The sequence below is a fragment of the Culicoides brevitarsis genome, chromosome 3, assembly GCF_036172545.1.
Source record: "Culicoides brevitarsis isolate CSIRO-B50_1 chromosome 3, AGI_CSIRO_Cbre_v1, whole genome shotgun sequence".
NCBI lineage: Eukaryota > Metazoa > Arthropoda > Insecta > Diptera > Ceratopogonidae > Culicoides > Culicoides brevitarsis.
In genome coordinates this window covers 34,416,821-34,430,091 of record NC_087087.1, presented here as the reverse complement: position 1 = coordinate 34,430,091, position 13,271 = coordinate 34,416,821, and the positions used below count along the sequence as shown (strand labels likewise).

General features: G+C 22.8%; 1 protein-coding gene across 1 annotated transcript; it reads left to right on the top strand.

Moving 5' to 3' along the window:
- The first annotated feature begins 2,073 nt into the window (after positions 1-2,073).
- Positions 2,074-13,190, top strand: LOC134834870 (allatostatins MIP). The gene is made up of 3 exons (XM_063849668.1): positions 2,074-2,355; positions 11,650-12,165; positions 12,750-13,190. The coding sequence occupies exons 2-3, from the start codon at positions 11,664-11,666 to the stop codon at positions 12,836-12,838; spliced, it is 591 nt and encodes a 196-aa protein (XP_063705738.1). The 5' UTR covers positions 2,074-2,355; positions 11,650-11,663; the 3' UTR covers positions 12,839-13,190.
- Positions 13,191-13,271: the final 81 nt, after the last annotated feature.

Below are 13,271 nucleotides of genomic sequence, written 5' to 3'. Positions count from 1 at the left end.
ACTTTTCGCTGTCTCGCGAAAAATTATTACTTTTTCTGTCTATCGCGCATTACGTTTTTCCTAATTTCACCATCCCACACACACGCACAACGAACAAATAATCTGATCAAATAATGGTTTTTTCGGTTTATTTAAAATATCGTCTTCAGCACAAACAGCAACAACGAACCGTAAAAGCTCTCAAAAATGTTATTTGTGTTGTTTTTCTACCTACCAACTTGTTGAGTTGAATTCGACAAAAAAAAAAAATTCAGTCATCATCGAAGATAAAGGAGAAAAACAAACAAAAGTATCACAAATAAACAATATTTGATCATCCAGCGACGGAATGTAACGACATGTTGTAGCTCTTGATGACTCTCATTTACCTATGGAGGGATTTTTCACACTTTCAAGTATCAATTTAAAAGGATTTTCATCTTCAATAAATAAAATGAAAAAGTTTTTTACAATACCACGTGCGTTTTTTCGTCATCGGCGTCATTGGAAAATTGAAAAAAAAAAAAAATTTTAGAACAGAAAATAACCTCGAAGAAGTAATAAAGCAGGCGTTACTCCAGTTGGCATTAAATATGGAAATTGAAGCAAAATGCAGAAATATGGAAATTATGCAAGATTTGTGGAAAGTACGTCATTCAAGATGGTCAAGAATGTTGTCTTAAAGATTATCATAAAATTGTGGAAGATTACAAGGAAGTGCGTGTCAGAATGAAATTTTAGATTAAAATTTTCTTCCCACGATTTTTTTAGTGAAAAAATTGAGGGCAAAATAATTAACCTCCATTTAGCAACAATTACATTAAAACATCAAACAAAAGTTTAACACTCACATCTTAATCCGCCGCTTGTCTTATACTAATCTCCTTTCTCTCAATGCTGTTCATGATTAATCCTTTAATTTTTTTTCACCCTTTTCCTTAAAGAGCAAAAGTGAAAAAATTGTTAGATTTTGTTGTTTTATGAACAAAAATATTTAATAAAAATATTTAATAAAAATTTAAAAAAATTTAAAAAATAATTAAAAAAAAAACATTTTAAAAAATAAAAAAAAAATATTTTTAAAAATAAAAATTAAAAAATTAAAATATTTTAAAAAATTAAATTAAAAAATATTTAAATTAAAAATATTTTAAATAAAAAATAAAAATTTAAAAAAATATTTTTAAAAATAAAAATTACAAAAAAAAATTTTTTAAAAATTAAAATAAAAAAATAAAAAAAAAATAAAAATTAAAAAATTAAATTTTAAAAAATTAAAAAAAAATATTTTAAAAAATATAAATAAAAAAAACACTTTAAAAAACAAAAATTAAAAAAAATTACATACCTATGAAAAAAAAAATAAAAAAAAAAGCCTTAAAACGAATTAAGTCATTTTATAAATAATTTCTTAAAAATTTTAACAATTTCAAGCCTTTAAAAATTGAATTAAAATCGTTCCTAAAATCATTTCGTTTAGAATTTGAAAACAAAAAATAAGTTAAAAATTTTTTTAAAAAATAATTTTTTATTAAAGTTAAGCGATTTTTTATAAAGTAAAAAAATAAGTCAAAAAATATTTCAAATAATTTTTTAGAAAAAATTTAAATTTTTTTTAATCAAGAAAAAATCATAAAAATTGCATCGACTTAAAATTATCAACTTCAATTGTTAATTTTTTTCCTCAAAATGCGATAAAAAAGCGTGCGCCTGGTTATTCGTTTATCAAAAAAAAAATCTATGAATGAACTTCACACCCTTCAAACACTTCCTACCAAGAAAACCTGAATGAAACGTACAAAAAATGTATTTTTTCTCAATTTTTTCATCCATCACTCTTCACTCCGCGTCGCTTCCATATACCGAGATCATCATAACTCTCGAAAAATAAGTAATTTTTTACATATTCATGCAAACGGGATAACTGCTACACGCAGGATAATGTGCGCGCATAAGTAGCACTGAGTTCGTATGCTGTGCTTGCATTCAAGTTACACACACAGAGCGCGTCATACAGAGTGAATTTCGTACAAAATGCGATATAAATGAAGAAGGATCTGTTGAATCTGAGTCAGTCACACCGAAAGTTTTGCCATCGCAAAAGCAAAAAAAAAAATAAAAATTGTAAGATTTTAGGAGAATTTTTTGTTCCGTGTACAAATGTAGTGTTTTAGCCAACAAAAAAAAAAATAAAAAAAGTAGTGAATGAAACAATAAAATACAGAAAAAATATATCATTTTGCCAACTGAGTTGTTGAGTGTGTTGCAGAAGAAAAAAGTTTAATGCCAGCAGAGGAACAGACTCATAAACCGTTAAAAAATTCCCATTGTTAAAGTCCTGTTTTAAGCTTTTCGCATCGCGTCACATAACTAAAGGTAATTATTTTTTTTTACTCATATCTAATGACATTTTTAGACTTCCTTTTGAAAGTGGTTAAGTACCTTATTATAGTGAATGGCTCTCGTGTGGGTTACGTTTGGCGTTAATTGTCGCCCGTAATGTCGTAAAAAGCAAGTTAAATATTTAGTTTGTGTTGGAATTGGCGTGAAAATTGACGAGTTACGAATTAATGAAAGTAAAATTAAAGAAAAAATTTGAAGTTTATTCGAGTGTGAAAGTAAATATTTTACCAGATGGTTTTTTTGTGGCATATTTTATATTTTTAAAAAATTATTTTTATCAAAATTTAATTCAATTAATTAAAAAATTAAGAAAAAAAAATAAATTATTTTTATTAAAATTATTAATTATTTAAATTTAATTTTTAATTAAAAAATTTTATTTATTTAAAAAAAAAATATTTTTTTAAATTTAATTAAAATATTAAAAAAATAATAATTTAAAAATTTGTAAAAAACTTAAACTATTTAATTTTAATTAATTAAATTTAAATTATTTAATTTTATTTATTTTTTATTATTATGGAAAATATTAAATTTTTTATGTATAAAAAAACTTCAAGCATAAAAAAATGTTATCTAAATTTAATTAAATTATTTTAAAAAAATAAAAATACTTAAAAAAATTAGGAAAAAATAAATAAATAATTTTAATTAATAAATAATTAATTTTAATTAAAATTATTAAATATTAAAATTTAATTTTTAATTATTTTTAATTTATTTAGTTTAAATTATTATTTTTTAATTTTTAATGTAATATTTAATGTAATAAAAAAAATTTACATTAAAAAAAAAAATAAAAAAAAATTTTTTTCAAGCATAGAAAAAAAAATCATCTTTCGACCTTTGCTCTTTACTCAAGAAATATCCTAAAAATTATGCTTGAATAACTCATTGATTACTTTGCGCTATTCAAAGAATTAGAGCAAAAACATAAAACAAGCAAATAAATGTTGCCAGGAAACTTTTCACAATTCATTAATTAATTCCTCGTGTAAAAATGTTAAATAAATTCGCGACACTTTTGTGATCACTGCACCTACGAAAAAATTTTCAGGACAATAAAATTTTAATTGCCAACAAAAATAAACACGCAGTCCTTTTTTTACACTTACATGTCTCCTCTTCTTGTTGTTATTTGTCGTATTTAGTGCTCGTCGAAAAAAATTTGTTACACGAGCCGAAAAACGAAGAAGAGACACAACATTTATTTTTATTGCCCTCGATTTGAGTTTGAATAAGAAGAAAATAAATACAAAAAAAGAAGATAAAAATGTGTCAGACATCGTAGTTTAGTTATGATTGCATAATTTTACTTGACTAGAAAATCAAATTATTGTCCTTTTGAATGTTTTTTATTTTGGGATTTTTTTTTGTAGCTTTTATATGAGTTCTTTTAGGGGTTCTTCGCAAGAAAGGTCATGTCATGTCAGTCACAAGTGTTTTTAATCGAGTTGTCGCGACTTTTATGTCGTTTGAAATGTTAATTTGAGGAAATTTTTGGGTATGAATTGTATTCTGACGCAAGAAATTTAGATATTGAAATTAAATTCACAAAACAAGAAAGATATGAAAAATTTTCTTCCATGTTCAGTTTGCTTAATTTAAAAAAAATGATTAAAAATATATTTAATGTTAAAAAATTGGAGAAATAAAAATAAAATAATTAAATTAATAATTATTTTGAAAATATAAAAAAAAATAAAACAAATTTTAAAAAATTGAGAAAATAAAAATTTAAAAAAAAAAATAAATAAAAACAATTTAATTAAAAAAAAATTAAATTTTTACAGATTGTTTTTTTTTTTAAATTTATTTTATTTTTTAAATTAAATTATTTTAATTTATTATTTTTTTTAATTTAATTTTCTCAATTTTTTAAAAATTTGTTTCATTTTTTTATATTTTCAAATATAATAATTTATTTAATTATTTTTTTTTATTTTTATTTCTCCAATTTTTTAACATTAAATATTTTTTTAATATTAAATATACTTTTAATAAAAATTAAAAAAAAATAAAATGATTATTTTTTTAATTTTTTTTAATATTTAATACTTTTTTTCAAAATAATTATTATTTATTTTTTTTTTAATAATTTTTCTCTTTTTGTTTTTTTTAATAATTTCAACATCTCAATTTTTAAAAATTAAAAAAAAATTAATTAAAAAAAAAACGAAAATTTAATTTAAATAAACACCTGTTACCAACTTTCATAAAAAAATAATTTTCAAAAATTAATTAAATCTCACCATATTACGAATTCCTTTCTTCGCCACTCTTTAAAAATCCATTAATAATCTGAAAACTATTCTTCCGTGTTTAGTTTCTCTCTTTGCAGAGTTTCTGTTTCTGTGTGGGTTGAAAACATTCATTAATAAAATTCAAACTTTTACCTCGTGTTTTTTTCTTGATTCAGTGAAAAACAGAGAAAAGCCATAAACTGATGTCATAAAATAAACACATATGAACCGCACACGAACAAACAATTTAAAAGCAAACCACGAATGTCACTCCTTATCATTCGCTTTTACTTACCGCACACTAAAATGTTGTTTCCTTTTTTTTTTGCCAAAGTCTTGAATTACTTTGAGACACAAAATTTTGATTTTTACCCGAAGGATTTTGTCTAAAGGGAAAGTTTGTGAAAAATCAATTAGAACGAAAAATTAATGGCATAATAAAATTAATTTTAAACTATCGTTCGGTGTGTCAACAACAAGATTGTCGTCGTCTTCGGATGGGCAGCGTTCTGATGAAAATTGCTCCGTTGTAAGTTTTCCATTTTAATTTTGTCACAGGGCGCGCGGTTGGTTAAAATTGTTTATCTGACTGTCTGCTCCGTTTTTCTCTGTGTGTCACACTCACGCGACAGAAGTCATAAAAAATTCATCATTTGTCGTCTTGCTGCATGGACTTCCTTGAATAATGCTCATCATCATCATCATCATTACATTATTAGCGTTCGTTGATTGTTTTTCAGGGCAAGAAAAAAATATTACGCACAACTGGAGACAGAAATTTGCAACAATAACAAAAAATTAGCATTCAAAAGGCATTTCCATGCGAGAAATTGCATTAAAAACTACGATTACTGACAATCACAATCAATTTAGTTATTTTTACTTTTTTCATCGGAAGGCTTTCGGATGATAAACAATTGAAACCGCTGCCATGCCTGTCACTGCATTAATTAGAAGGGTTAGTTGTTGTGCATGTCGACAAATATATATTTTCTGACAAAGGAAATGTCGTTGTTGCGCATCCATCAAAAGATTAGCACGAACAAGCGATGTAAGCCTCCGTTGGTGGTTAATATTCATGAAAAAAGTGCATCCATCGGCAGTTGGCAGCAATTAGTTCTGGCAAAAGAGGAAGGAAAATGTGAAAGGTTGAGTTTGATGTGTTTGCAAAAGTGTTGAGAGATTTTTTTATAAATAGATTTATGAATATTTTGTTATGAAAATTGCGGATTTTAATATTTCTTGAGGTTTTCTCAACAGAAATGTATTTTTTTTAAAATAAACGCTTATCAAGTAAAAATTTTATCAGAAATTGGAGATAAATTTTAAATTCAACAATTTTTGATAATAATTTAAAATAATAAAATGTAAAATAAAAAAATTAAATTAAAAAAATTAAATAAAAAAAATTAAATAAAAAAAATTAAATAAAAAAATTAAATATTTAAATATTAAATTTGTAGTAAAATTTATTAAATTAATTTTTTGAAATTAAATTTCAATTAAATTTTTAGTTGAAAATTAAAAAAAAAATAACTTTAAATATAACCTTCATTTTAATATGTAAATGAATTATAATAATTTTTTATATAAAATAAAAAAAAAACTTTAACGATTTTTTGAAGAAATTTTATTTTCATTTTTAAAAGTTAATTTAATTTGAATTTTTAATTTAAGAATTTTTTTTAAAGAATTTTTATTCATTTTAAATTAATTTGTTTTTTAAAAAAATTTTATAAAATATAATAATTTTTTATCAAAAATTTAATTTTTTTTAAATTAAATTTCAATTTAAATTTTATTTTAAAAAGCTAAAAAGACTTGAATGAAATTTTTGAATGAAATTAAAAAAAATAAAAACTTAAATAAAATAATTATTAAAAATTAATTTTATTTTTATTTAATTTTATTTTAATTTAATAAAATTAATTTTTATTTATAATTTAGGATAAACATTTTTATTTTATTATTTTTTTGATTTAAGATAGATTTTTAGAAAAATTAAAAAATTTTCAAGCTTTCGACAAAATTTTAGAAGAATTTTTTTTTGAAAAAAAAAATTAAATTAAGTGAATTCGTAATGAATCGTAGTTTGACTTTGATTAAATTCAAAATATAATAATAATTTTAAAAAAAGTAAAAATTAATAATAATTTTTAATAATTTAATTTTATAATAATTTAAAAAAAAAATTTTTTTTTCTAATATTTTCAACAAAAAAAAAATGTTGAAAAATAAAAATTGAACTGATGGTTCAAGTATCACTTTTAAAATGATAAATTTATTTTATTTCTTCATTTTAGAGTTATTTTATTACTCTTACCTGATTTTCGTTCTTATGACGTTTTGAGGATGGCTTATGTAATAAAAAGCTTTTTTTTGTCAATATTAATCCTTTAAAACTTCCAAGATTTCAAAACTAACGAAGACATTTAAGCCTTTTGTGTCTCTTGAATTAACGACTAAAGCTCTTTTCCTCCTCATTCATCGAGAAAAATGTCATATGTGAAGTTCTTTTATTTCATTTTTTCACCTCAACCTTTCACTTCTTTCATTTTTCATCATTTTTTCTCTCTCAGAATCCATTTAATGATGTTTCCAACGTCGTTCAAAGGCACTCGTGTCTGACTAATTGAATCATATCTCTTCAATAACGCATTTCCTCATTGATTTACCTTCAATTTTTTGCCATCATATGGTTGAAATACGAACACGTGGGAAATTTAAAAGACATTTTCTTCTTAAAAAAATTTTTTTTTTCATGTAAGTCGGTCAATGAGTTCTCGTGGTTCGTTAATTAAAGCTTTTAGAAACAACAAACAAAAAAAGTTGTCTTATTAAAAAATTATTTTTTAAAACAACTTTTTGTGCAATTTAAATAAAAAAACAAGTAGAGCACAGTTAGAGAGTTAACAAAACTCACTAAGCGTGGATTTTTTCTCTCGTACGTCACACGCATTCATTGTCGTAAATTAACGTCCTTTTGTTTGTTCTCGGTTACAAATGGCATCAGGTACCACACATGCATCCTTTTTATGTTGTTGCGAAACATTTCGTTGAGTGCATTGCAGGAAAAAATGCTGCTGGTGAATGCAAATATTTTACTTTGTTTCTCCCTCCGTTTCGAGATTTTTTTTTTTAACAAGATGACGTCATCGTAATGACGACGTTAATCTTTCGGGATAACGAAGATTTTAAAAATGCATGAGCAATTTTTTAGAAAGCACGCGATTTGCACCTCACGAGAAGAAGCGACTGCAACAGGTTTAATAATTTTTTATGTGACACGGGAAATGAAGCAAACAATGATTTTTCTTCTAAATTACATCTGCTTTGCATATTTTCCGAGTGCAGGAGGCTTGTGTGTGAGCAACATTTGTGGTTTTATATATTATTATTAGAGGTTGTCGGTGTCATATATGTTGCTGGAATATGGAGACAATGTTGCAGAGTCTATTTTGTGTTATGAGGACTTAATATTTCATACAATTTTTTAAAAATATTTTTGAGTTGTGAATTTTTTTAGCTGAAAAAAAATAAAGAAATATTATCAGAAAATTGAAACAATTTTTAATATTAATTTGATTAAATATTTTTTTAAAATTTAATTAAATTTATTTTAATTTTTAAATAATTTAATTTTTTTTATTCATTTTTATTTTTTTTATTTAAATTTAATTTGAAATTTAGGTATTTAAAATATTTTTTTTCTCAAAAAAAAAATCTTAATTTAATTTTAAAGCAAATATAAATTTTTAATCAATTTTCAATTTTTTTATCTTTATTATCCTTATTTAATTTTAAAAAATTTGTTATTTTGTGATTTTCTTTTCAAAAAAATAAAAATAAATAAATAAAAATAAATAAATAAAAAATAAAAAAAATAAAAAATAATTATAAAAAAATTCAAATGATCAATTAAAAAAAATGAACTTTTGTTAAAAATTTTTTTTTGTTTATTTTTTTTATTTTTTGTAAAATAAAATAAAATTTTTAATTAAGCTTATGATTTTCTTCTCAAATAATTCATTTGTTTTCATATGAGAAAATTAAAAAAAAATTCTAAAAGTTGTCAAAATTTTTTTTTATTTAATTTTTAATATTTTTCAAAAAAAAATAAAAAAAAAAAAATTAAAATAAAAAAATTATTAAAAAAAATAAAATTAAAAAAATTTTTTTTAACGATTTTTAAAAAAAAATAAAATAAAAATTAATTTAGTTTATTAATTTTTTTAATTTTTTAAAAAATAAATTCTAATAAATTTAATTTTTTTTAAATTAATATTGATTTTCAAAAAAAAAATTAAATTTTTAGGAAAATTAAAAAAATTTTTCGAATTTTGTTAAAATTTTTTTTTTTTATTTAATTTTTTTCTAAATTTAATTATTATTTTTTATTTATTTTTTCTTTTTTTTTTTGAAGAAAAGCCAAAACTAAATTAACTTTCCTTAAAAAAAAAATAATAAAAAAAATTATTAAAATTAAAAAAAAAAAAAAAAAATTCATAAAATGTTCAACTTTTAAACATCTGCAGGGCTAAATATAAACTTTTTTTCGCATAAAAAATGATAAAATAACTGAACTTTTACATTTGAACTTCAAAAATAGTTGTCTTTGACAATGATATCATCCTTTAGTGAACATTTTGTTGAACATTCACACACAAAAAGATTTAAATTTTAGTAAATTTGAGCATATTTCATAGAATTATGTAAATTTAAGTCCCATTTATCCATAGAAAGATCTTGTTCTCTTACCTGGTCAATCAGAATCTGCTCTCGAAACAATAATTTTGCATGTTGTCTGACTTGTAAACCAAAGATTTGTTCAAAATAGCTTAAATTGCAACTTAATTCGCATTTTCTCATGAAAATCGTATCACACAAAAACCGTTTTCCGCATATTTCGTGTCAAAAGTGAACCCGAAACAAACAAAGAAACAACGAAATAAAAAATAATCTCCTTTTGTTAAGTGCCAGAAGTAGTTAAAACATTAAATTGTATCATTACCGCATCAAGTGTCGTCCACACATGTCATGTTTTTCCGCACATTTTCACACGTTTCGCATGCTGTGATGACAAGCACTTGCTTTCAGTTCGCGTGTTTCGTTAATTTCAGCTTTTCTTGTCTTGTTTGTGGATTTGAGCGAAAAAGAGTTTCCCGTGGCTCGACATCGACTTAAGATGATCTTTTATGTCCTGCTCATTAAAAAAGCCTCATAATCAACTCTTAATTGAGAATTGTTGTCGCTAAAAAAAAAAATATTCACGAGTCACTCATGTGGCGCGAAAAATCGTTCAGTCAAATTATGTTGTGTCAACATCATTCCCGCTCCAAGAATTTATTACGGTCTCCATGTAAATAGTCGTAAATTTCTGCTTTTTCTCATATTTTTAATCATGCAGTCTCATAAATTATGAACGATCAATATTTTTTCGAGATTTTTTTTTACGAACGATAAATAATTAATTTATCAGCAAAAATTAACTTTTAGTAATTATTTTTAGTAATTTTTACCTCCTTCAGCGGATTTTGGTTGATTAAACTTCACCTTTGAAACATGAATAAATTATCGTTGCTCAGTCAGGTAATAAAAATTTGACTCCGTAACAAAGAATCTCTTATCACATTTTTTTCCTTTGTTCAATTACCATCGTTTTCTTCTTACTTCCACGCATTTCCTCGAGAGCACTTTCCGCAGAGTATGTTAATGTACACATAAAAAGTGTATGCAAAATATTGGTTTATGTGTGCTCTTTGTCTCATCGCCTTTTTTTATGTACATTCGCGTGATAAAATTCAGATTTTTATTTGTGGTGCTGATTAGGCGTCTACGTCATCGTTTACTTTGTCACAAATTTCCTGAAGTGTAATAAAAATTCGATGAAGGCGCGTTTTTTGGGTCAATTAAATTAAAAAAAAAATATTTAAAAAAAATAAAATTAAATAAAAAAAAAATTATTTAAAAATTAAATAAAATTAAAAAAAAAATAAAAAAATTAAAAATTAAAAATAAATTATTTAAAAAAATTAAAAAAAAATTAAATAAATGAATAAATTTTGGTAAACTAACATAAAAAAAAAATAATAAATAAAATAAAGTATACAAAAAAAAAATAAAAAAAAATAAATAAAATAATAAATAAAAAAATTATTAAAAAAATAAAAAAAATTAATAAATAAATGAATAAATTTAAATAAATAAAAAATAAAGTAAAATATTAAATAAAAAAATGGAAAAATAATTAAAAATAAATTAAAAAATTAAAAAAAAATTTGAAAAAAATAAATAAAAAATAAATATAAATAAAATAAAAAAAATTAAAATAAATAAATAAATTAACATAAAAAAATAAAAAAATAAAATTTTAAATAAAAAAAAATAAAAATAAAATAAAAATTAATAAATAAATTAAAAAATTAATCTAAAAAATTAAATAATTTTAAAATAAATAATATTAATAATTTCATAAGCTCAATAATTTTTTTTTATTTTATTTTTTTTTGTGTTAAATTTTAACTCAAATTTTAAAGGTTTTTTTTTTAAATGAATTTTCACGTAATTATTTAAATTTGTGTTCCTTTTTGCATTAAATTTTGAATAAAATGTAAATTTTTCAATGAAACAAGGAAAACTGACGAAAAATAAATAGAAAATCAATTCTGTCAAGAACAACATTGTTTTCCGTACCACTCGTCTTATTGCTAAACAAACAACTTTCCCAAAATAAATTCAAAATCAAAACTGTAGAAAATTGATACGTACATAAAATTTCACTCTCTGCGACAGTCGGTGAAAAGTTTCGTTGCTGCCATCGTAAATAATTGGTCTTTAGTGTTTGCTTTTTGCTCCAACTGGAAAAAAAATCATCAAAATCTTGATCCACGTTAATGCACGACGGAAATTTTTCTGTTGTTTTATTTGTTTGTGTTGGATATTGAAAGCATTTCGAAGCAAAATTTGTACCTTTTTTGAAGAATTTCGATTTTAACTCAATTTTTTTTCCTTTTTCTCTTTACAGAGCACTCGACAAAAATGTTCACAACTCGTACAATGCTTTCCCTCGCCTCGACATTGGTGTTCCTCATAGCGGCGACATCGTGCACAGCGGAACAATCATCTGCCGTATTGCAGCCTCCGGCACCGCAAAATCCCGATAACGAGAAATTTTACAAACTCAACGAGAAGCGATCTTGGCAAAATTTGCAGTCAAAGTCTTGGGGTAAGAGACGTGCCTCCTCGGGATCTTTTGAGGATTTGCTCGCTGCTCGATTGTTGAGTTTGAATAATCCGAGTGTCAGTAGAGAAATTGCCGGATATAACGATGATATGATGATTGACGAATTGATGGATGCGAGTCGGTATGATCCGTTAGAAGGCATTTACAGCAGCGACGAGGAGAGCTTTTATCGCCCATCAGCTGAAAAGAGAGCGTGGAAGAACATGAACAATGCTTGGGGCAAACGAGTCGAACGGGATTGGAATAAATTCCGTGGCTCATGGGGAAAACGTGAACCTGGATGGAATAATTTGAAAGGTAACTAAAATATTTTTTGTAAAATTTTCATCATACTTTATTGAACTTTTTAACAAAAAAAAAAAAAATATTTTTTAAAAAAATAAATTTTATTTAATTTTTAAGAGTTTTTAATTTTTATTTTTTTAAATTAAAATTGAAATTTTATTGAATTTTTTAAGAATTTTTTTTTTACAAAAAATATATTTTTTTAATTTTTTTAAATTTTTTAATAATTATTTTTTTTTATTTTAATTGAATGAAAATTAATCATAATTCAAGAAAAAAATAATTTTTTATCGCAAAATGTAAAAGAAATAAGAGAAAAAAGTTTTTCTTAAAACCATTTTGAATTAAAAAAAATAAAATAAAAAATAATCATTCTGTCAAAAATTAAAAAAAATCTTTAAGAATTCTTTTTTTTTATTCTATTTATTTATTTATTTATTATAACCTATTATTATTTTTTTTTTTGAAAAATTTAAAAAATTTAAAAATTTAATAAATACACTTTTTATTAAATGAGCAATAAAGTATAATGAAAAAATTACAAATGACTCAGTATTGAAAAAAAAAATTAAAATATATTTTTTCTTGCATTTTAGGATTATGGGGCAAACGTGCAAGCGACAATTGGAACAAATTACAATCTGGTTGGGGAAAACGCGACTTAGGACTCGATAGCAATTATTAAATTGATTTCTAATCGAACAAAAAAACAGAATAAAAAGGAGAGACTAATCAAAAAATATAATAAAAAAACAGTTCAGAGGCTAATTACATGCATGTAAATTATATACAATACACAAAAAGTCACAAAAATGCTTTTTCAAGTCCTTTCTAATAATAAAATATAAAATAAACCCATCTATTTAACAAAAATTACTTAAAAAATCAAATGTCCATTATGTAAATGTTTAATTAAAGTAAAGCAAAGAAAATATGAAACAATCGTATAATCGTGTTAAAGTGAATTATTGCTATTGTTTCTGTATCTCATCTCATATGCAAGTAAACAAGGCAGAAGTATATTTATGTAAAAAGACATCAAATATGAGAGCTAACTAAATAAATAAAAATAATGAATAAAATGTATATTTAGTTAAAAGATCAAAAGTTTGTTTTAA